Here is a 25,452-nt window from a genome sequence, read left to right as displayed (position 1 = left end):
AGGACTCAGCGAAGGTGGTGCAGAGGAGCTTCCTTCTGGCTCCTGACCACACAGAGCAGGTGACAATGACAATTTTCTGAGTTCCTTTCCAGCCTAAGGCTGGGCTTGGAGCACTCGGTGTCAGAACTGCTCGCCCATCTCTCCCCACGACCCAAAGCACCATCAGACAGCCCTGGGAAGCAGCGAAGGGAAACAATTCTGGATGTTTTAATCAAAGCCTTTCCTTTACAATTTCATCTCAGGCACGGGACAAGCTAGGACAGACATCACCTGGCTCAGTGGTTTATTACAGAAGGTTCCTCTAAACCTTTTTTTTTTTAAATTTAAAAGTATTATTGAAAGATTATAATTGATTACTTTTCCCAGGCCTGTCTCTGAAACCACAGGAGCAGGGACTGGAGGATTCAGCCTCTCCAAGGAATGACTGACACCTCTGGCTCAATTCTCTCCCACTCTCCCGAGTTGCCTGGCAGCAATATCTTTGCAATGCAGAGGAGCCTGTGGCGCTGATAAGGAGCAGCAGGGCGAGATTACAGCTGTGAGCTGGCCACCTTCAGGTCCCCCCGGCCAAAGCCAGGGCCCAATTCCAGCAGAGGCCACTCCAGAGGCACCAAACACGGCAGGGAAAGTCTCCTGGAGAAGCAGCGAGATTCCCAACGAGGCAGAGCTTCCGTCTGCTCCCACCAGCAAATCCCACTCGTGCCACAAATAAAAGCTGCAGGCTGGGCTAATTTAACACACAAGTGACTCCATTTCCTCCTCTACGTTTTGCAGAGCCCCAGGAAAGGGTAATAAGAGTCCTGCAGCTGAATCAGCTGAGCTGCAGCTCCTCGTTTCAGACCCACCCCGGTGCTGGACAAAGCCACCTTCAAGGTGACGGTCACATTTGGAGCCCCAGACCAGGGATTGTGCCAGCACCACAGACACAGCGCTCGACAAAACCAAACTAGACCCCTGCCTTGCTATTCTGGCACCAACCTCAACTAAAGGCAGCAAGGAAAAGCTCTTCCCATCCAACTGATCATCCCCTGACAAAATGGAAACGCTTTCCATCATCCCAACTTCTCAGCTTGATCTGCTTTAATTGCAAAACAGTCTGGCTGTCCAAATAAATCTCCTATCACTGCATTTTCTGTGGTGCTCCTCAGACCACTTCATTATCTCCCCCTCCGGCAAACGTAGGTATGCCCAGGATTCAATTACCTGGGTCTGCTGGAGGGATCATCCATTTCCCCCTGATAAGGCCAGGGAACACAGTGAGAACATTTATCACTTGCAAGGATCATTTCAATATCCTCAAAGACATTAAAGAAGGGTCTGCTAGAGCTGCCTGTCATGACTCACTACTAAAAGCTCCCCTTGCCAAATTCCCAAGTTTTCACCTGCCCACAAACCCCACCTGCTCAGAGGGCTCTTCCCAGGGACATCTTTAACCCAGCCTTGCTCTGCCCAGCAGCTCATCTGTCCCAGGACAGGCAGCCACTTTGTTTTGTACCCTGGTACATCTCATTATTTTCTGAGTAAAGCTGAGGGTAAAATAGTGAATTCTGACCCAGCTCTGCCAGAAACACTTTTAATGCAACAGTTCCTGCACTAACGAGGGACAAACTCTGGGGCACTTCAGCCACAACCCTCCTCACTTCCCTGCAGCAGCGCTGTGTGTCAAGGGGGCAAAGTCGGGTGAGGATTTAGAGCCTGGATCTTCACATGACAGATACTCTATAACTGAATCTAGTTTAAGAAGGTCAAGTCAGCTGTTGCCTTGCCAGGTTTTGTCATTAGTTCCTCCTGGATATCCTCTCCAGGCTGCCAAGGCAGGTGAACTGAGTCACCTCGCACAGTTCTGTGACAGGACTGACGCGCGTTCGAGCTGGGAGTTCCTGGGATTCTCCTCAAGATTTCTTATTTCCCCACAGTTAATGATTAACCCCATCTTTTTTGGTCTGTCTGCGATGCTGGCCAGTCTGTTTTTAGTACCACCTTGCTCCAGCCGTATTTCATCAGTGAAACCTCAGAGGTTTCCTCCGGAGCTCCACGGCTGGGCTGCGCAATGCCCAGGTCACGCCACGCTACGTTTTGTCCTCGTGGTGCCAGTGTGAAACAGGAGAAGTGACACCACTCTGCCTCCCCTCCCTCTCAGCAGATCAAGAACTTCTCTGAAGGGCAAATTCAAAGCATCCTCAGCTTGTGGAACTTTTAGTAGCCTTTGCTCGACTGCGGGAGTTTCGCTCTGTACAAATCATGATGGCAGCGGAAAAAAAAAAAAGGGAGAGTCTAAAAGTGATGTATTTTTGTGAGTCAGCAAAACACCTGAGCAGGTGTAAAAAAAAACCAATCTCTAGATGGATCAGTCGGGGAGCAGACCGGAAGGCAGCTCCACCAAGCTGCATTCCCATAACTCCCAGTGAGTCACAGTGCCTGGCACTATCATCTGTTAAAGCAAGAGTGAAGCAGGGATAATAGCTATTTACTAAAAACAGAGGAGCGTGATTAGCTTTAATTAGCATTGTCAAGTGACTCGAGATTGTCAGGTACAAGACTGTGGGAGAACTAAGTCTCATTAATTATGTTATTTCCTGCAGCCTTAAGTGGCTTGGCCAGTCCAGTGACGCTTCCGGAGACGGAGCTGCTCCCCATGGCCAGGACATCCCACATCAGAGGCTGCAAACGCTCCCAGGCAGGCCTGGGAGATGGGGCTGTCCACTAAAGGGTTGCAGAGAAACACAAGAATCAGGAACACTCCGCTTACGAGGTGCAGGACAGCCACAGACGCTGATAAACAGGGACAAAAAGGCAAAATGACACGGCAGAAACCAGGCTCGGAGATAACCGAGTGCCAGAATCCAGGGAGGTGAGACCAGGGACCAGGATTCAGGGCCAGGGCACAGCACTCCTGGAAAACTGTCTTTTTATTCTCCCCAAAATGACAAAGATAAGAAATCCTCAATCTCAATCAGCACCACGCGGCCAACAGACACTGATTTAGCAGCTAAAGATCTGTACTAAGGAAATGAAAAATCCTGGAGTCAGAATAGTCTCTCTCTTCCATGGACTCCCCCTGGCTTCTGGAAGGAAAAGGAAACCTGTCCTTAGGCATTAGTTACCGAGATTGGATCTAAAGGACAAGACCTACAAATAAAAAGACACAAAGGAGATGGAACATCCTAAGGACCAACTTACAGGTCTCAGTCAAGGAGTGGGAAAAGGCAGCTGTGTGCCCTGGTTTCCAGGCAATAAACACACTCTGCTACATCTTGGACATCCTGATCAGCTTCAAAACAGCCCAGGGACCTGAATTCTCCATTCCCCCATTCCTGACTCCACTCTGTGATCCAGCACTCCACAGCTGACCTCTAATGAAGACTCTGCTTAAGCTCAAGCAAACAAAGCTGTGCCAGGTAATGACCAAAGCCCCATGAAAGCCTGGCTTTATTGGTGCCTCTTCTTCCAAACACAGGGGCAAAGGCGAGGCTGTGATGCAAGAACAAGAAAGAAATGGTTTTTTACTCCTCTGCAATGCTTTTGCAGTACCACACCAGGTACTACATCCCAACTTTCTAAACTGCCAGCCAGGACCTACACCAGAGTGACCAGTTCCTTAATTAAATTCTCTCTCTCAGCAACAGGTATTCATTCAATCCATGAGTCAAGGAGCCTTTGAGGGAATGTGGATTTACAGGTAGGGATGCTGCCTTCTCCAACACAACCCTGACTCAACTGCACACACCAAGCAGCCAGGAAAGGAAATCATTTATTCAGGATCTATGGATCCAGAGGACACGAAGGAGCTCAAGGACTGTTTTGCCAGTTATTCCAATCCTGGCACTGGGAAAGAGACACCTGCAAAGAAAGCTAAAATAATAAATAAATAACAGAAGCACTTCACATCTCCATCAGATGAAAACAATGTCTCTGCCCTCCCTACAGCATTCCCAAAGCACAGCCCTCACTTTTACCCAGCTTTCAGCAGGAAAACAACAACCAGGGAATCCAGGGTGAAAGGGAGAACGTCCCAATTCCCTGTTCCAGCACTGCCCTTACACAGCAAACAATGTTTACAAGGAACCAGAGGCGTGGATCCAACACGATGAGCTCTCGAACAAAAATCAGTGGGAGTGCTCAGCGAGGATGAAGTCACAAAACACATCCTTTCCAGGCAGAATCCTCTCACGGATTACAAGGCGAGCTCCCCCAGAATCTGCTTGTTTACAACCCCTCTCACTCGGCACAGGCCTCCCTGCGCTGCCCAGCTTTAAGCAACCCTAAACGCATTAGGAAAAATCCTTATCTGGAGCGGGGAGCAGGGCCAGGGGAAGGCAGGGCAGGAAGGAAGGGGCAGGAAGGCAGGTGCCGGGCTCTGTCCCGCCCTTGCCCAGCTGCACCCGAGGAACACTGCTCTGACAGGCCTTCCTCCGGATGTTTTCTACGACAGAAAAAGGTGAGGACAGAGCCACTCCAGTAAACTGTAGGGTGAGGCTGCCAAGGATACCACTTCTTTTATTCCCACCCAGGTGAAAATCACGTTTTAAACCGGAGCATTTCGAGTCAGCTTGACTTCAAAAATCAGCATTAAAACCTGAAGCTGTGGACCCACGGCTGCTTCTGTCACCTGGAACTTCTGTGGCTTTTCTGGATCAAAGCCAGAAGTTTCTATGGTGATGCAGAACCCCGTTACCATTCCGCCCCGAGCCCTGGCCCTCGGCGGAGCCCTGCAGAAGAGGAAGCTGCTACACCCTTATCAGAGGCCACAGCAACAACACAGCGCGGCCGAGTTACCCCGCGCCCGGTTTCGCTGCTCCGTGTGCCAGCACTGCCCTGGGAGGGGCAATCCCGCAATCCCTGCGCCCCCCCGGGCACCACGGCAGCGCTCCAGCAGAGCCACAGCCGAGCACGGCCGGGGCTCCGGGGACTCAAAGCGCCGCTGGCAAACGGAGCTGCCGCCCCGGAGCCCCCGGGGGGGAAGATGCTGCAGCTCCGCGGGGTCACCGCCCGAGCCCCCCGCGCACCCTGTCCCACCTGCGGGCTCAGGGTTACGGTGTGGTCATGGTCACAGCGGGATGGGCGGCGAGGAAGGACCGGCCGCGTTCCCTCGCTGACCCCCGGGCCGGCGGCACCGAACCCCTCCCGGCCGGACCTGTTGCCCCCCGCCTCCATATCTCCCCCGGCCCGGCCGCGCACACAAAGGCCGCCGCTCGCCCAGCTCGGCTCTCCCACCGCCAGCCCCGGGGGCTCGCCCACCTCCCCCACCGGCCCCGATGGAGCCCCCCGGGGATGCTCCCGCGGCTCCGCGGGGCGGGTGGCGGCGGGGGGGACACGGGGACACACGGACACGAAGGCGGCTGTGGCGCAGCTGCGCGCGGCCGCCCAGCCCCGGCTCCACCGCGGGCGGGCCGGGACGTTTCTCCTCGGCGGCCGCTGTCGCCCCTCACGCCCCGCACGCTCTCCGTGCCGCCCTCACTCACCGCGGCCGCACCGAGCGCGTCCCGGCGCGGACCGAGCGCGGCGGCCGCCGACGCGCACAGACCCCACAGCGCCTCCCCCGCCCCGTGCCTGCTCCCTCCCCTTATACCCTACCGGCGCTGAGCGACACCTCCTCTACCCAATCAACACCCGCCGGCACATAGCAACACGCCGAGGATTGGTCAATACCGGCCGCAGCCCATTTTTACCGAGCCACTCAGAGCGCGGCGCCGGCGCGGTGGCCCCGCCCCTCCCCGCGCGCACCGGCGGGCCCGCACGCAGCGGCGGCGGCGGCGGCGGCCAATGGGAGCGCGGCTCGCGCGGCCGCACAACAAACGCGGCGCCGGCTCTTAAAGGAGCCGCGCCCGCCCGCCCGCGGGGATGCGCGCAGGGGGCGCGGCGGATGCGCGGCCCCGCGGGTTTCGGGGTGCAGGGAAAGGGGGAAGCTGTGGTCACTTTTCCCCCCGTGGTTTCGCGGTGTTTACGTCTTTTCCCCCACCCCGCGCGCAGGTAATTAGCGGTAATTAGCGGTGTCTGGCGCGCAGGGTGGGCGCTGGGGGTGGCCCCGGGGGTGGGGGAGCAGCGGCAGAGCATAGACACAAAATTCACCGATATTAACTCCCCAAATCCACCACTAGTAACCCCCGAATCCACCACTGTTACCCCTCCAAATCCACCCATCCCAACCCAGCTTCTCCAAAACGCCACAGGGCTAATTGCAAAAATGAGGATATTCCATATTTCTCCCGGAAATCTCCATCCCAGCCCCTGCCATGAATTTTTCCAGCAGAGATCCTGCCAGTTTTGTCCCCCAACAGCTGCAGATGTGCTCACAACACCCAGCAAAGCCCAATTAAATGCCATCCCCTCAAAGCTCTGTAATTAACACAGCAGCACCCAGCAGCTCAGGACGAGGTAATTTGAAGGCTTCTCCCTGCACGTTTTTATTCCCTAATAACAATAATTCAGTGTTATAAAGTACAGGTTTAATAATCCCAGAATGGTTTGGGGTGGAAGGGACCCAAAAGTCCATCCCCATGCCACCCCTCTCCAACCCGGCCCTGGACGTTTCCAACATTAACAATATTTAATTAGTATTTTTTATCTGTCCATTTCTTACATCCACGGATTAAAGTTCTTCGTCTTCAGGGCTGGAATGTATTTGCTTTATGAGATTATTCTTGTTCTAACAGTCTCCTGCTTAAGCAAATTCTTAATGATATTTTACTGCAGAATTCCTTAATTGGTAATCCCTGGGAACTATTAAGAGCAACGTTCTGGTTCAAATGTTAAATAAAGCAATATTTCCATTAGCCGTGATAATTTTTTGTCGGTAAAACAACATCCTACCTTGCGCTATAAATTATATTTCCTTCCACACAAGCCGAGCCCACCCCTCTGATCACATTACCGAACCGGCTGCCAGCTGGGTGAGGAATTCCACCACCAGATTTTCAATACTAAATTCCTTTTTTTTTTTTTTTTTTTTTTTTTTTTTCCCCACCCCTTGTACGCTCGTGGTGCAATTTAAACACGCTGCCAACAGAAGATTCAAGCACCAGGGTAGTTACCAGCTATTAAACACACCAAATAAAAAGGAAAATTGCTATTATTTTTATTTGTGTTATCTTTAGACAGCTGCAAGGGGAGCCTGCTTTGAAGGCTTACTTTAAGCTTCTTCTTTTCTTAGATAACCTCCCGCCTTCCCCAGGCAGCAGCAAAGAGCAAACAGCAGCTTTTTCTGCCCCTCTCCCCAGTGCTACAAGCTCTGTGTTTAACAGATCCAGACGAGCTTATCAGCAGGAAGCGGTGACAGAGTTTACTTCAACTTTAAATCACCCAGAAAACCACGAGGAACCATCGGCAAAACAAATTTACATCATCAAGAGGCTGCTGCACGTTAGTGAAATTATTTTTTTTTTTTTTCCACCCCAGTTGTGCAGCCGAATTTTCGGTTTGTTAATAAAAATGACATTATTGTTTGCAAGGTGAACATCAGTATTGGTTATATATAAAGGTTTCTGTTGTAATAAGCTTGGTTTAGGGGGGTGAGAAATTGGAATTCTACTGCTCTAAGTTCAGCATCGCCCTGGAAATCTGAGAGCTCACACAGCTTTGAGGTTGCAGTAAAATATCACCATAAAAAACGCCAAAATTGGAAGTTTGTTTAGGGATAAGAGCGTTTTATCAGCAGCATTTCACTCGCTCCTTCAAAATAAAATGCTGGTTGGGTTAAATGCTGCTTATTAAAGCTTCAAGTCCCATTTTCACATTTGGTCCCGCGTTACACAGTTTGGTTGCAAACTTTCCACCATGAAAACTTTTACCGGGCTGAGCTTTAGGGAAATCTATTTTTTAAAAAATTGAATTTTGGCTCTACAATATTTACAAATTAGGTTTCAACTGAACAGCTAGACTGGATTTTTAACTTCACTATTTGCAAACACTCATTTCTTGGAGCCTGAGCAGCACAGCTACTTGTTTGTCCCTGCTCAGTGTCTGCTATCAGTTGAAACCTTAATTATCATTTAAACAAGAAAAGCCCAAGTGATCAAGCATCGCTGCCTGGGGGAAACTTTTGCCATGGCAATACTGAGAGGGGAGAAAATAGCAGATCACCCACCGGGGAACTGCCTTAAACGTCTGGGGAATTGTGTGTTTAAAGCTGATAAAAATCTCAGTTTCTTGGCGTTCCTGGATTTTTTTTTGCAGCAGGTGTTAATGGCCTGGTAATCAAGATACCTCCCCTGCTATGGCCTTTTTTTCTCTATTTGTAAAATGGGAACATTTGAAATTGTTTAGAGACACGAGGAAACATCCTTCCAGTGTTTCCATCATTAACAGAAGTTGGTTTTTTTTCCCCTCCCCAATTTCACTATTTTTAGCCCAACAAATAAAACAACCAGCACCTCCCAGTGCTTCATCCTGCCCCCAAAAAATCACCAAGCCATGACTGTGAAACAACCTGATCCCTCATTTTCCCTTCCGTGGCAACATTCCAGATTTTACAATTAGGAACTCCCCCTTTCCATAATTATTAATAATTTCCAGCTTAATAAATAGCTGGTAAAAGCTCAGAATAGGGTGAGGATGACGATGGATCCCCAGGGAAATGCAGCGGGAATGCTCGGGCTGTGGCGGCCTCCCGCGGCAGCACAGAGCAAGCACCGCACTTTATTCCGATTTATTTCCTGCCAAAATTCATCCCTTCTCCACGGACACGGGGAATTTCAGCGGCAAAACAATGTAAAAAACCCCCAAGTACATCCTGAAAATTCCTTAAAATAATCAGCACCTCGAGTCTTCACGCTGTGGATAAATAAATGGTGAAGTTGTTCTGAATATTCTGTTTGAGCCGCAGATTTATGCCACCTGAAGTGATCACAGATAAGTACTTCCCATGTTAAAAGACTCTGTAATGCCCCCCAATTCCCTTGTTTTGGTTTACCAAACGTTTAGGATGTGTTTTAAGAAATTAAACAGCATCCAGAGCCATCTGGAGAATCCTCTCATCATGCTGGAAAAACCCTTTAGAAGTTACTAAACGCTGTAGCATACAAATCCTCACTTCACCTCTCTTACCTAAATATGAACCCTCTAGGCTTGAAAATTACACTTGACCTTAAAACCTAATATTTAATGTAATTTAATGGCAATCCAGTAGGAAAGCTGGTAATTTTTCCTCTAGGACTAGAGAGGACAGAAAGTTGCTGCAAGTGGAATTTCTGCGAGCACAAACTCGAACCAAGGACACTGTGAACACAAAATCACTCTCAGAGGTTAGGTTTTCAGGGAAAGAAGTCACACCTAACAAGCATTCAGGTTTAGATCTTTTATGAGCGAAGATGTTTTAATGTGCCACATTTCAAAAGCATCAAACCTTTCTTCACATGAAAAGAAAAAAAAAAAATCACTGCGTAGCTTTGGAGCTAGAGAGGTCCACGAGACTTTCTGCAAATTAAAAGTGCATGAAATACATGCAATCATCCTTCATACATAAAACAGTTTGCAACGGGGCTGAGAACACAGTGTTAAAACAATATTTAAAAGTACCTGAAAAGAATCTCTCCTCAGAGATAAGAGAGATCAACTGAACATCCTCCTGGACAGTTGTGCAAGTTCTCAACAAAAGCTTTTCTGTACAAGCGGTTTAAAAAAAAAAAATCACACGGCGAGTTCTGGAATATTCAAAACAAGGATTTGGATACAACAAACGTTCTACAGTTTCCCCAGTTCCGTTGGTATTTTGTTACAAACAGTTATCATGGCCTAAGCCCTGTGCACTGGTGCTGGGATTCATCCCTGGAACATTATCTGTCTCTTGTGCTAAAGCCCAAACAGGTGAATGAATAAATCCAGCAGCTTTTCCAGCACTGGAGCCTTTCCCTCCCAATCAAATTTTAGATATTGGGCAGCAGATTTATCCCAAGAGAGGTCAGTGTATAAACAGCACAGTCAGAAGCTCCATCAGATGTAAGAACATTGGTGGTCTGACAAAAACGTGGTTGAAAAATGTGTTGAGAATTTCACAAGGCAGAAGTTTCCACCTCTACTACTAGAGAGAGAATAAAGATATTAAAATTAAATATAAAACACTGTCATTTCAGTACCTGTGTTTTATCATCTAGTATAGAATAACGGAAAATTGTTTATTGAGTGTTGAGGGAAACTTGAGAAAAAAGTAAGTCAGAGATCAAAACTGGTATTTTAAAATTTAGCTCTTCCTAACCTAAACAAAAAAGTTTCAGTATGTTTTGGTAGCATTCTCTAAAACCATCATTATATTTGCATCTTAATGTTGGTGCATGTGTTAAAAATCCAATAGCAATAAAATGGAGTTTAAAAAACCCCCACATTGCATAAAAACTACCTGGAGCTACAAACTGGTAATAAACCCAGATTAGGAGAGAAAGGTGGCGTTCTTTAATTTACTGAGCTGCATGTGGAACATCTTCTCTAACTACTCTGTGGCTTCTAAAAAGCAGCCAGAGCTGTGACTTGACTGATTATTAGCACTTATGTGACCAGACAGAACTGGTCTGAGAGGGAAACAGCTTAATACCTAATAAATAATTTCATCCTTTTTCCCCCCCATGAACAGTTAGGAAGTTACATTTTCCTCTCTTCCATTCAATAAGCAACAAGGCCGATTAAATTAGGAGGAAATTGAATCTGCAGTCATCTTCAGCAGGCAGATATTCAAAAGGACAACATTAACTCATCTGCCCCCATCAGCACATGTTCACTTGAATCCTAAATGCAGCAGTTTTTTTCCATTTCATCCAGGCATATTCCTCAGAAAGGAGCTGTGGTGCAGAAACACTCTCCATGCAGATGGTTTTGGCATTCTCACAGCCTCCTGACAGGCAGTGGAACAGCAAAAGATGCTCCACATTTATAAATATGGCACAGCAGCCAGGGAAGGTGCAACAAGAACCCTCCCAAATCTGAGCTACCAAGGGGGAAAAAACGACTTAAAAATCAGTTTTTAGCACAGTGGGCGCTCCTTGCAGTAAAACCACATCTGGCTATTGTGTTTATTATTAAGATCTATTCTTTACACATCAAGTCCCTTCAAGAAACAGATACTGCTGGACCCAAACTCTCGTTTAGAGAGAGCATCTGATGATTCAGTGACTGAGCTCTATACACTGGGTGTAATTAAGCCACAGTAATTGAACCCCTGAACCCCAAACCATGACATGAGCACACCAAGGCACAAGGGCACTGCAGGCTCCAACCTGTCTGACACACAGGGAACTCCTGCAAGGACACAACAGCATGAGAAGCTTCCAGAAATACCTTCCTGCCTATCCCAATTCCATCACACCTGGGGTTTTCCTGGCTTTTTGCCAGTTGTTTCCATGTCCATGCACATGAGCTTGATGGATACTGAATGTATTTTTGTGGAGAGAAAAGACTGAAGTTTACACACATTCTAGATTGACACTTCCTCCCTTTATAAACACACATAAAAATCTGCTTTGGGTGAACTCATTTAATAGGGACATTTTTTTTTTTTCCTGACCAAACTTAAGTCTTCTTTGGTCCCTCACCCTAAAAAACAACTTCCTGTTCATCAAGAACCACAAATGTGCAATTTAGGACGCTGTGAAAAGGCTATTTCAAAGTGAGTGTGATCTGTAACAAGTGCAATTTTCCATCCTGGAAATCCAGCTACTGCCATGACAGGCAGGCCAGAGCCAGGGACAAACCTGGATCCTGCAGTGGAACTCTGTCAAACCCAGACCCTGATTTAAATCCTGGGTTTAGACCTGGACTGTCAAGTCACAGTGTTGGCCATCACCTCAGAGAGGGTCTAGATCCAATTCCAACTCAAGTTCAACATTCTTGTCAGTGAGAATAATGGAATCAATCTATACTGAGTTAAATTTGGCTACAAAGTGACCACCTACTCTGAGTACACTTCACTACCTGGCCAGCCACACAGTCTGCTTTGCTATTTCTCCTGTGCCTGTTTTCCTTTGTTTTTTAATTTTTTTTTTTCTCTAGAAGTTACCTGAAATCTAAAAGCAACAACAAGAAATGCAAACACACAGGCTACACTTTTCAGAAATTCTTCAGTTTCTGCTCACTAGAATATAACTGGAATAACTGACATGTCTTGACAGCTGCTTAGGAACACTTGTGACAGGTAAGATAATGCTTCTTATCTACAGGTACCTTATCAGGCAACTCTCTTCCTAATCACCACCCTTTGTGAAGTGTGCTGTTGCTAGATGAGCTATTTACAAATGTAAACTATGTCATTAAAGTTTTAAAATAAATAGACAACCTTTACATTAGGTAGTGACTTGACGACAAGGTAACAGATCATCAGTTACACCTTTCCAACAAAAAATGATCTGTGCATGCTGCCCCAAATTATTATTATTATTTTTTAATGAGGAAAATCCTTGGCTCACAATCTGTTCTGGAAGGACTTTCTCAGTTTTCTTCCTCTATGCTGGGTAATTATGTAAGAACTCCTTCAGTTTTGTTGGATAGTCTGTCATCACTCCAGTAGCTCCAAGATCAAATGCTCTCTTGTACTCTTGTTCTTCATTCAGTACCCAAATGTACACCTATGAAATGAGATACAACAACCAAGTTATTACAGGAAATACTGATTTTTATTTTTAAAAGGTGACTTTTGACCTATATTGTTTGATCTGAGAAAGATGTTGCTGCATATTTAAAATGAGAAATGATTACACTGTGATGCTGGACCTTTCCCCACTCTCACCTTCCAAAGGGACATTTTTTAATGGTGACTCCAATTCCACTACCTGAGACTTCAGCTCCTTCTAAACGTCAGTGTTATTTTGTGAAAGCCCCACATCACAATCAGTTTTGCAGATTTTATAGGCTTAAATTTGAAATGTGGGGAGAAAACCCCTAAACTTCAAGGGATTTAAATGAAAACCTCAATTTTTTTTTTCCCTAGTGTACCAATCTTCCTTTGCAAGCAGAGCACTGCAAATAGAACAGCAGCAGCTTTTGCTCAGGAATTAAAAAGCAGCTCAGAAACACAACGAACTTGCTGGGGGGAACAGGAACCTCTTTGAAGGCTGTGTCTGTCTGGTTTGAATTCTCACTCTAAGCTTCGCCCCACTGTACCTGGATGCCCCGAGCTGTGAGGTGGTCAAACAGTGCCTTCCTCATCAGCAGCCTGGGAAAGGAGAGGGAGATTAATTAACAGCTTCAAGTATACATGGAATTTTCAGTGTCTGTTGGTGACCTGCAAGGAAGGTCCCATACAGTGTGTAGAGTTTTCCACAAGAGAAATCCAATCCTAGAAAACTTCCAGTTCAAGTCAATTCAAGTATCAAATCTGCTGAAGATCAAATCCAGCAAAGAAATCCTTCACCCTGCAGGTACCTTACACCGTGTCTGATGAACCAACCCCTCTGCTTTCAGGAAATGCTTTCTCCTTCCCACCAAGACATGAAAATGTCCTGGAGAAACTAAACTAACAGATGTCAGAGCCAAGAGACACTGCAGTCACTGTGACTAAATCCCCTGTGAAACACAGACATTCTTAAAATGCAAAGTGCTCCTTGTAAGGCAAACAGTGTCTTCTCCTCTGACAACATTATGAAACAGTCACATCCATGAAATCTGCATCCTGCATCTAATTGCATGTTAATTAGCTGAGCACACTTAAGGACAGAAGCTTAACAGACACAATTGGAACATTTCTCACTGTTACTGCACCTTAGAAAGCTTCAGTGTGTGGAAAATAAAGAGCATAAAGCACACCTACATAAGATTTGAATCTGATTTATCCTGCACTGACAAAAAGCTGGAAGAAACTGCAAATATATAATGCATGGATATAGCAATAGCTAATCTTGGTTGCTTGAGTCAAGTGTTAATATAAAGGCAAAAATATAAATAAAAATTTAATCAGATGAAAATCTTACGTGTCAGCCAGCCAGATAATAAATCTCTGGCTTCTTGACATCTTCTCTGGTTCTTTCAGCCTGTTGAGGAAGAGAAAACCAAAAATTACCAGAGCGCAGATTAAAATCTTGGTTGAGATGTTCCTGCAAAAGGAACACGAAGAATTAATCTTGCTCAAATTAGAGCAGTAATTTCACCGCTCAAGACAGTGACTTAGAATTGGGTTACACAAGAGAAATGAGCTACATTTAAGAGAAGCAGCAGAGATGAGAATTCTGCAGCATTTTGAGTGAAGAACGAGAAAGATTGTACAATCTCATATCCACCCTACTGCTGACATGTCTCTTGGCCCTATCAGACAAATCTGTTCTCAAGAAAAGAGAAGGAAAGAGCAAGAATTAGCTGTTAAGCACAGAAGTGATGTGTGTTACTGTGCACAGAATTCTCCCAGGAATATCCAAAAGTGCCTGAACCAACAGGAAAACAACCTCAGCCCCAAAAAAGCAGCACTCAGGGAGGCATCAGGGTTCACCTGCTTCACACTGGTGCCAGTGCAGCACCCACTGCTGGGCTGGAACTCACTTGAGGATGATGGAAGGCATGGGAATCTCAAAGAATTCCTCCTTGAAGGGAATGAAGGGCAGCAGGCCAGTGTAGAACAGGCCAAGGAGCAGGAGGACACGCTGGGCACAGAAGATGGTGGCAATGTCAGAGTTCTGCAGGAACCAGGAAAGAGATTCTCAGTTATCTTGGTAGACTTTGACTCTGCTGCAATTAAATTTACTCGTCAATGCATGTCTACAGTCACACCTAAGATGAAGCTGCCTTATATGAATAAATCTCACTGCTGTTCAGGTAGGAAATGGGGTGTTGTCCTGCAGAGATAAATTGAAATAATCAACCAGACTGAACTATCAACAAGATGGATTTCACTCAGGTGCATAACTGCCTTGGACTAAGCTCAATCTTGATTTAATTCTAAATTGTAAAATGTCTCAGCACAAAAAGGAGGAGAATTATAGCTGTGAAATAACAGCTTCATGCTGATGCAACTGTGTCCACTAGTGGCCACATCCATTATTTTCATGCAAAGGAACTGACAATCAGCAATCCTTGGAAAAACTGCTTTTTATCAGATGAATGATGTGCAAAACAGGCTCTAAGAACTCCTGGCATAAAACTGCAATGCCCTAAAATTTCATAAAACAAGAATAAAACATGACTAAGCTTAATTCCTCAAGTATTTTATGGCAGGGTAGAGGGGTGTTAACTGTGCTTGTCTTCTTTTAGCAGTACAGCAAGCAGAACACAATCTGAGCACAGAATTTCTCACCACGAGTAGAAGCCTGGCCTGGTTAAATCTTGATTTGCAGGGCGCTTTTCTGCTTTCCTGAAGGTTCTGTCAGCACACAGTAACCAAGCTCAGCTGGACCCAGCCTTACCTCCTTGAAGCACTTGGATACAATCTCGTAATTGACGTTCCCCCACACGGTCAGATGCTCTCTCTTGTACTGACTCACCAGCTCTGAGACCTGCAGCACAGAGAGCACAACTCTCACACAGAGTCACTGCAAATGAAGGGCAGCATTATTTCACTGAAACGCTGCTTGCTTCGGAAATCACGATAGGAAGGAGTTCTTTATTCTTTACTCCTTCTTTACTCTTTCCCAACTTCTCTTTTAGGTGGTTGTGATGCTTTGGTGGGAAATAAACATGCGTTCAGCACAACAGATTATACCTACAAAAAACCCTAAACAATTCCAAGAAACCTAGATTAATAAATAGTATTTGCTGGAAAGATTTCCCTCTGTGTTGAACACATTTACACAATAACATCATGTTTTTATGCTGCTTTGCAGAGTGACAGTCCCTAAGAAGAGCCTTCCCCATGAGGTACAAACCAAACGCGTCTCCAGCAGTGCTGCAGCAGTTTTCATCCAGATGAAGGGTCCTAAAGAGCTTTTACAGAATATCTTGCACAAGATCCTTTCTCTGACTCCTGTATTACCTCACACAGGGAGCAGGACCCGACACGTGAAGGGTGAAGCAGCCCAAGAACACAGATCTTGGCTCCTCAGACTGCCACAACTCCAAAAAACCTCTGGAACATCAGCGTCACCCCCCTGCCTTCGCTCTCAGTTCAGCAGATCCTCACGTACCTTTCTGATCAACACGTTGTTGTTCATTTTGATGTCAATGTTGACAGGAGTCTCTGGAAATGCCTCAAACACCTCTTGCAGGAGTGGGATACGATTGTCTGTCCCCTCACACTGACATTCTGGGGAAACAAGAAACTTGTCACTGCTGTGGCTACTTTTAACAAGCCACAGATAGAAGCAGAAATGTCAGAGCACTCACTACCATAAAACTTTATTAAAAGTATAAAGCTTCAAGGATAATCACGTTTTTAAACAAAAAAATGACTTCATTCAGCTGTAATTAACTATGACAGGCTCATCTCCATAATGAAAATGCCCTGAGCATGTTGCACATTCAGGTTTTAACTTCATGAAATTCACTCATTATTTAGCAACAGTAGGAGTGCAGGCAATGTTAAAATCCTGAAATAGCAAACACAGGCTCAGCTACCACACACCAAATGCAACGAGATTAATGTGAAAAAGACCAAAAATGAGAACAAAATTTCCTTCTGAACTCCAAGTCATACCTACAGTAACTACTGAACTGGTTTCTACAGAATTATATTTTTCTTTTGAAACTTCTTTTATCATGATATTGAGAGAAGTGCATGCACTTTTCTATTCCCTTTGGCAAAGCAGGAATCTGCCAGTCTATAAAATGAAAAATTGAAACAGCAAGAGACAAACACCTCACCTTTCTGAAAGGTGACATCCAGCTTGCAGAGATAGGGTGGAAGTTCCTTAAAAATAAAGTGGAATGGAACATCAATTCAAAAGCAGGGATATAATTATGACCCTCCTCCAAAAAGACCAAAAAAAATCATAATTCATAAGCCACTTCTCTTCCAAAAAATTTATTTAGTAGCACCACTTTCAGTATTAATTGAACTATTTGGCATTCTTAGATTTGTGCCACCTGTAGTTGAAAAAGGCAAAACGTTCCCAGATGTCTGAGAACTCTGAAAATCCCACTGTCCAGGCAGGGGGGATTCATTTCCCACATTTCCCACTAGAAAACCAGTCACACCAGGAAGAGCTTTTGTCACTCTGCCATCAATCCGTGTGACAAAACACCCCAGCTCCAGAGCCATTCACCCAACCTGATACTGGAGGAGTAAATCACCCTCTGGAATGTGCCAGGTGTCATATTCAGACTTCCACTGAGAGGGTGGTTTCGTTTAGGGGAGTTTTTTTTTGTTGTTGTTTTTTTTATTGAGACGAATGCTCCCCTTTGGTTTTGGGCACCAGGCCCACCCCACAAACTCATTTTTCAACACCCCCCCCAGCCCATTTTCTCCTCGACTCACCGAGTATTTGAGGTCAGATATGTTGACATCAACTCCTGTTGATCTCTTCAGGTTCTCATCGTGGGACACAACCACTTGCTCATCTTTTGTCAGGTGACAATCCAGCTCCAGCATGTCTGTCCCCAAATTGACGGCGCTGCAAGGGAAAGGCCGCCCTGAACCACCCGAGTGCTTCGTGCAGCCCCAAACCCAACACAGCCCATGAACCAACCCCACTGGAAGGGCTCTGGGTGCTTTAATGGGGCAAGGAAGCAAACAGGAATCCTCACAGTCTCTGCTGCAGTGGGAAGCTGATGTAAGAATAAACAACATCTCTTGAGGCAGTGATGGGATTTTTGGCTCCGTCTCCCACAGGAATTGGGAAGCTCCCCTGGGGATTGCAGCCTGCCACCCCAGGATTGGGAAACCTGCTCCTAAAGGATTGGGTCAGGGTTTGGAGTGGGGTGTTTGCGAGCAGCAGCACATCTGCCCACTGGAGGAAGTGAGGTTTTGAAAAAAAAAAGGTAGATTGAATTTGTGGTTAGACACAACAAAGAGGGATGTGAAAGCTGAATCAGGAAGGGATGGCTCAGGAAATTAGCAGCGGGACTTCCAAGCTTTTGGCTGTTTTATTGGGTAGCAAAACAACCTTAAACTATTCTTTCAATGAAAAAGTTTTAATTTAAATTGAAAGGGAAATAAAGCACTAAACATCCAGTCCTCTTTTTCAAAGCAAAACAGTTATTCCTGTTCCAACCCACTGCTTTGAAAAGCTCTAATCCAATCCCAAATCCACCCCGTAACAGTTTGGTTCACAGGAGGGGTAAGGAAAGCAGAAAGTAATAATTATATTGATGAAAAATAAGTACAAGAAACCTCACACCAAAACAAAACAAAAGCTTTACTGCAATGAGCAGGGAATTGCTCATTTAACTAGAAAAGAGGTGTCATTCCAGCAGACAGATGAAAGTCTGAACTCTTCCTTCAAAACCTCTTAATCCACCTCTGAGCAAACCTACACCACCTGTGAGTTGTGCCTACCCGAGACCCAAAGCTCTGTAAATTCATCAACAGCCTTTTCTTTATGGGCTTTACTGGCTGCTGAACACAGCCCATGAACAACCACAAACGTAACAAACAAACAAACAAACAAAATCAGAACATACTCCCCGAAGTGTTGAACACAACTTCTGGTCCAGCTGGGATAATGATCAAGGAGGGTTGTCAAATTAAAGCCAATTTGTGAACTGTTTGCCAGGGCTGCTAATTAAGAATTAGGAGAGGAACAAAATCCTGTTACATATGGAAGAATCACAGGCTGTGCTGGGTGATTTTTTTTTTTCCCTCCTGAGGGAAAGCAACTCCAAATCTGCTGCAGGAGATTTGCCAAAAGTGTAGATGTCCTCACGTTTTATCATTTCACCAGCAGATTTTATTAGCAATATTTCTTGCCTAAGAAAGTCAGGGCTGATGCTGCACGGAGAGGGGAGAACAACAACTTCCCTTGTTAACAAATCTGAGACTTTGCCAGGCCCTTAGGAGCAGCTCACTGCTAAATAAGCTTCCTCAAGTGCTGAGCTCTCCCAGCTGGAAATCAGTTTGTCCTGTCAGATCCCCACTGCTCCAGAGAAGGCTCCAGATTCAGAACATCATTGTGGATTCAGATCCAACTGCTCCAGAACTCAAGCTGTGAGGCAGGCTCGCATTTGCAAATTAGGGTGAAAGTGCTCTTGCTTAAAATCTGTTATTTTATAATCTAAAACCACCACAGAAGCATTTAAATATGGTAGAACAAGATTATAGCCCTCCCATCTATTATGCATTTTAACTAATAAAACAAAATTTAAAAAAAATATTTTCTTCAGTACAAAAAGCTTGTAATTTCCTTCCAGAATATTTGTAAATTAAGGAGGGTAGAAACTGAAATTTCCAATGAAGGCCTCCTCCCCCCATTATCTTCTGGATTCAACTACAGCAACAGCCAAATATTCCTGCTTGTGCAAACCTGCAGGAGCAGCTCCTGCAGACACACCCTGTTTGGCTTCACACAGGATCTGATGGATTATAAATCGATCAGCTCCTGTCAGCTCTTTGAGCCAACCCTGACCATCTTCCACCACCCAGATCACTGATTTTCTACCCCACTCCTTTTGCTACTTTACTTGTTGTACTGGACCTCAATGCATTTGTTCCAGCATAACTCTAAAATAATTAAAATGGGCAGAAGAGAGTCAGAAAAACATCATCACAAACCGTATTACCCCCTAGCACAGTCCTTACTTTAAGTATTACTGCTTATTTCCGGGAATAAAATAAAAATAGATTATGGAGTAACTTGCATGGCAAGAGCCCTTCACGTGCAGAATGAGTGATATGAAATGAAAATTAAGAAATGGTTAAACAAAAGCAAAAAAAGCACTTTCAGAGAGTCTGGTAGCAGATTGAAAAAAAAGGCAGGCCAGCAGGAAAGAAAAAAACAGAAACACAAAAAGCCACACAAAACTATGCTGAGCTTCCATGGAGATAGAAAATAGTGCAGTACTTTCTTTTATTTGGTTGGGAAAGCTGGCACCCCTGAGGCTGCAGGGGAACAGCAAACCGATGAGGCTCCTCAGCACAAAGCAAATTAGAAAAACCCCAAACAAAACCAAGAGGAGCCCGCATAATGTGGCCCCTCCTCAGCAGCAGTTGGGAGTTTTAGATATGCTTCTGCTTTAAATACCTTGGAGAACCTCGTTAAAATTCACTACTTAAATGCTGGAGGCTTAAAAGGTTTTCTGGTCCCAACCCCATTTTAAACCCCTGAGTAAGAGGCTTTCACCCATTGTGTTACTGCAGGAAAACAAAACCATCAACGGCAGCGTTTTCTGCTTTATAATGATAAATAAATTAATAGAAGTGATCAGCATTAAGCACAGTATTGTTTTTCTGTTTTACTGGCCAGCACAGCTCGGGCCTCAGGGTTTGTTTCCATTTGTTGTTAAGTGTGCACAGACCATAATTTGCGGTATCCCAACTCCTTCTGGTGAAACTGGAGTGGATGTTTGGCAATCCCCAGCAGTGATCCAGAGGAGAGCTGACTTTCAGAACTGGGACACTGTAACCCCAAAGAAACTGCTGCAGTCCCACCTCCCTTGATTGCTTCACTCACTGAAGACACTGAGAACACCTAATTTAGGCACTCTCAATCCTTTTGTACTCACTGGTGAAAGGCTGCCATTGTGTTCTCCAGGTTCTCTCCAGCACCTGCAGAAACAACCAAAATAAAACTTAAAATCCTTTTCTTCCCCTCAATCCCACTGAAAATACGATTAAAAAAACAACAGGTTTTAAAATACACATATTTTGAGAAATGAGGATGAAGCCCAAGGTAGAAACCTCTGTTGCCACCAACCTGCTGGAGAGAAACGACCTTCTCCAGATGAAACGACTTTAAAAAAAAAGAACTTACATTGGATTTGTGTAACACTTTGAATATTCAAACCAAAGTGTTTATTTTACCAGAGGTATTTAGCTAGGACAACAAGCCCCACGGGCACAGGGACAGCACATGCAAAAAATCTATTTGAGAGTTGGTGGGGAAAGTAACAAGAGAAAAAAAAACCCACCAAAAAACTATGAATTAAAGCACCCAAAACATTCTAAATCTCACACTCCCTAAATGTATAACCCAGCTGATGCTCAAACATGTGACAACCTCTTTTTTCAGTGCAAGGATATTCCCCAAACAGCTCAGATCCGTCAACAAAGGTCTCACGCACAAGGAATGAAACACACATCGATTCCAGTTAAGAAATGAAAGGACAAGCAAATTTAAATTTTCTCTCAGGCAGGTCCAAACCCTGCAACTCCTAATCCAGCATTCTCTGCATAAATATCTTTCAAAATCAGCCTGATTAGGGACTGGGAAAGGTTGTGCCTTCTCCCCACCTGAGAAAGCAGGCAATATTGTAGACTGAAAAACACAGCAACCTCAGGAAGATACGCTGATGAAGATATCTATGCAAATTGTAACTGCTCTATGACAGTAATGAATGACAGACTTTGTAAACAGCAATTACAGGAGTTCCAATTAAGGCCTTGCCTATTAACAAGACCTCACCAGGACATACTTACCTAAACCTGCCTTCAGTTACTTAATTAAAGCAATGCACAACCACCGATTTAAAACTGCTGTTCTCAGATAGGTTTACAAAATGGAAGACTTAACTTGGAAGCATGATGACAAAAATCTGCAGGGTTTTAATGTAAAACAATATGGTGAGTCCACAGCAGCTTCTGTGATCAGACATTCATCAATATTTCACGGGATTTCATCGCAGGACTGGGAACTGGCTGAGTGGCAAAAGTGAACCAAGGGACAAAGGAAAACACAAGAACTTCATGGTATCCCCATCTGGTGATTGCCTAAGAAATGTAGGGAAACCCCTACACAGGACCTGGCTGATCAGTTACAAATTAACTGCAATAAAAATTCAGGTCTTTAGATAAGTTATCAGCTGTGGCAATCCAGCCCTTACATCCTGAACACTGAGGGAAGGGCAAAAACACCTGAGTCAGGTCTTCAGTTTGTGAACAAAGCAGGAGAATCCTGACATTCCTGAGCAGAAAGTTCCAAAAATAAAACTTTTAAGCAGCTGATCTAACAAATGACAGGGCAGGGAGGTGGTCAAGGGCCAGGGATGGTGACATGTGAGGTGGTGAGTCAAATGCCTGACTTGCAGCATTTTGGGGGAAGTGAGGAACAAAGTTGGGAGATCAGCTGAAAGAGGAATCCTAAATCAGCAACCACACGCAGAAAAGGGAACTACACAAGTTATGTGATCCAAGTAATTTTCTCCCCTGAAAAGTGAGAGGGCTGGGCTGACCAAAGAGCTTCTGACACTTCCTCAAACACACCTCCAGCTTCACGGGCCCGTGTGCTGCTGCATTCCCGACAAGGAACTGACCTTCCCCAGCAAAAATGGCACATCCAGACATTAAGAGGGAAAATTCCAACCCTGCAAGCACCACCATGGCCAAGAGGGAGCCAACACCAAGCCCTGGCTCAAGGAGATGACCCTCAGAAGATTTTGGGAGCCAACACCAAGCCCTGGCTCAAGGAGATGACCCTCAGAAGATTTTGGGAGCCAACACCAAGCCCTGGCTCAAGGAGATGACCCTCAGAAGATTTTGGGAGCCAACACCAAGCCCTGGCTCAAGGAGATGACCCTCAGAAGATTTTGGGGCCAGCAGGTCAAGGGAGGGGATTGTTCCCCTCTGCTCAGCACAGGTGAAACCACACCTGGAGCACCACGTCCAGTTCTGGGCTCCAAAGCACAAGACTGACATGGATCTACTGGAGTAAGTCCAAGGGAGGGCTGTGAAAATTAAGGGATGAGAGATTCCTGTGTGCAATGAGAGGCTGAGGGTGCTGGAATTGTTTTGTCTGGAGAACAGAGGCTGGGCATGATCCTACATGTGTAAATACCAAGAGGAATTTTTTTTTTTTTTTAACATTTATAAATGTAAGAAAAGACCCCTTTTTATTGCAAGAGTGATCAAACTTTGGAACAAGGCTTCCTGGAGAGGCTGTGGAGACTCCAGTCCTAGATGTATTCAGAACCTAACTGGACCAGGACCTGGTTAACCTGCTCTGGTCAGATGAGATCCCCAGAGGTCCCTTCCGATCTGAATTATTCTGTGTAAAAATCATCATGTTACCCTCTCTCAGAGACCCTGCAATCCAGGGCTGCTGGCATCAACAGAGAATACCAAGACTCAATAATTGCTCTCAGAAATGACCAATTTTAAAATCAAGCAGAAATGAAGAAATAATTCAGGGATGATCCTACAAAATGAGGTGAGGAGAACATCTCTTGAAGGAGAAAGCAAGCGAAATCGGACTTTAAAAAAATTACAGTGTTTCATCTCAGGGAGGAGAAAGGCAAAGGAGTTAAGCCTTACCTTGATCTCCCAAGTGAACAGGAGTAATGCAATAGGAAACCTGACACTGAGTCTAAAGCTACAGCATGACTAAAGCCCGAGGAGAACTCCAGCCCCGCAGGAATTTATGTTACAGGCTAAAACACCGAGGAGAGTAAAGCACAATGATCTTCGGCCTCAGATGAGCCAAGACCTGCTGCAAGGCTCCTGCCTCAGGTGGATTTTCACAGGAACAATTCACGGACCGTGCACTCTGAATGCCTGAGGAATTAATCCTCCCTTTAAGCCGGGCTTTCCTGCTGTTCCGACGGGGCTTAGAGCAGCCCGCCCAAGCACTCGAGGCTTAGAGCTGTGTACCTTAACTGAGGTCCTGGCAAAGGAGTGAGAACAGAAGATTAAGGGGATCATACCAAGTCCCAACAAAGTCGCCTGCAAGTTTTTAACAGCTTACAAACAAAAAAAATTAAAAAACCACAAACCAGGAAATCCTTAAAATTAAGAACCTTTTCTTTCACTGAAGGAAAAATAGAAATACCAAGCAAGGGATGACATAGATGCTCCAAGCCAAAAGGTACATTTTATCCTATACTTAAAGCTACAAAGGAACTTAAACTGTCAAATAAACGAAATGGAAGTTTAGTTTCAAATAAATTAGGAATAAAATCATGATGAGATCAGCTCCAGTTTTTGTATTTTGGTAATTCACGGCAGCAGCATTTGTTAAGGACTACTGGCTACAACTGCGATCAACCCCTCCACAAACTGGCACTAAGCATGATATTGAAAACTGCTGAAACTCAGCACCAGACATCTCTCGCACAGGATATCGAAAAATATTACTAACAAAGTACCCATTTTCAAAAATTAAGTGAGGCAGCACGAAAAAAGCGCAGAATGGATGTCTACAGAGCAAGAAGACACACCTTGCTGCATTTTTCTTTCCCCTCACAGTGCTTCGGAATAGGTGGAAGAAACTTAAAAACCTCCTTTAGCTGCTTTAGACAGAATCAGCACTCTGACTCTCAAATGGGATGGGTTTTACCAGGGCACGGAGCCACGCACTGCCTGCCTGCAACACCGAGGGGAGCAAGAACAGAGTCACAGCCGATTCTGTTTCCCCTGAAAGCAGAAAGCAGAGCAAACAGGCGGTCAGAGGCAAGAAAAGCGACCTCTTGTACCTGACCTAAGCAACAGCCAGACGCCCCTATGGCTGGGGAGAGAAATACCAGGATACAGAATCGTTAGAAGAAAATATAGATACGATCGAGAGGAAAAACATCACGCCAACAACAACCAAAAAAAAAAAGCTGATTTTCGGCTGGCGCGGCTGGACTTCGGAGATGAATTCCGCGCTGAACCGAGGCACTGGTCAGCAGGTGGCACCTAAAATTAGGCTGCGGGAGGAAGGTTTAAAGGGAGCCAGGGGCACGGCGCAGCCCCTCACGACCCTCCCGTGCCCGGGGGCACAGAGCAGCGGCCCGGGGCCGTGAGGGAGCATCGCCCGGGGGCCGCGGAGCCCTGAGCGCCGACAGCCGGGCGGGGACCGTCCCTCAGGAGCTGCGGAGAGCACACAAAGGGCTCCGGCATCCCCTCCCCTCCGTCCCCGCTGCCCCTCACTCACCGCCGCGGTGCGAGATGTGCCGGCAGCGAAAGCGCTGCCGTTTGGGCCGGTGGAGCAGCCCCGGGCACTTGAGGAGAAGCGCGGAGGTGAGGACGTATCCACCCAGCGTGGAGAGCACGTAGAGGGTAGCCGACATCCTGAGCCTGTCACGGGCTGCCCCCGGCCCGTGCTGCCGGCGGTCCTTGTCCCTGCGGCAGCCCGCGGGCGGCTCGGGGCCAGGCGGAGCCGCTGCGGGACGCGGAGGCTCCGGGGCGGCGGCGGCGGCGGCTCCGAGGGGAGCGGAGCCTCTGCGCCCGCGCAGCCGCCCCGGCGCCGGGGGGAGCGCAGCGCGCAGGCGCGGCGGCCCCGCGCCCTTCCCTTCCCTTCCTTCCCTCCGCGCCCGGCCGTGAGGGGCTGCCCGCAGCCGCCGCCGCTTTGTAACCGCTGTGGGGGAAACTGCCAACTGCTCGCTTTAATTGCCCACGGCGCACTCCCGGCTCCTTGCTGGCAGGTGGGGGGAATGTGTTTTCCACACCCAGCGCCCGCCTCAGGGGCGGGGTTGTCACGGGCAAAGAGCGCTTCGCCGAGTGCTCTGGGGTAATTTATCTATTGCAGGGTTTTATTTTCCGCCTGG

At 46.2% G+C, this 25,452-nt stretch overlaps 2 protein-coding genes across 3 annotated transcripts in view; both read right to left on the bottom strand.

Moving 5' to 3' along the window:
* The window catches only part of YPEL2 (yippee like 2), a 31,958-nt gene extending 26,429 nt beyond the window's left edge, over positions 1-5,529 (bottom strand). The window contains exon 1 of one of the 2 annotated variants that reach the window (XM_066201732.1): positions 5,463-5,529. The gene's annotated coding sequence lies outside the window, so the exon portion shown is untranslated. The remainder of the gene's footprint in view (positions 1-5,462) is intronic. The other variant, XM_066201733.1, reaches the window with a different exon arrangement.
* A 3,748-nt stretch (positions 5,530-9,277) lies between these two features.
* On the bottom strand, positions 9,278-25,285 carry GDPD1 (glycerophosphodiester phosphodiesterase domain containing 1). Its single transcript, XM_066201845.1, has 10 exons — positions 24,840-25,285; positions 20,497-20,539; positions 17,315-17,450; positions 16,702-16,747; positions 16,026-16,144; positions 15,309-15,398; positions 14,449-14,582; positions 13,887-13,946; positions 13,081-13,132; positions 9,278-12,545 (listed from the first exon to the last, which is right to left on the bottom strand). Exons 1-10 carry the CDS (start codon positions 24,973-24,975, stop codon positions 12,423-12,425), a joined length of 939 nt encoding a protein of 312 aa, XP_066057942.1. The 5' UTR covers positions 24,976-25,285; the 3' UTR covers positions 9,278-12,422.
* Positions 25,286-25,452: the final 167 nt, after the last annotated feature.

The sequence above is a fragment of the Chamaea fasciata genome, unplaced genomic scaffold (genome assembly GCF_029207755.1).
Source record: "Chamaea fasciata isolate MVZ Bird 193981 ecotype frontalis unplaced genomic scaffold, bChaFas1.0.hap1 SCAF_21, whole genome shotgun sequence".
NCBI lineage: Eukaryota > Metazoa > Chordata > Aves > Passeriformes > Sylviidae > Chamaea > Chamaea fasciata.
Note: the sequence above shows the minus strand (reverse complement) of the source record. Positions and strands in the feature narration are given on the sequence as shown.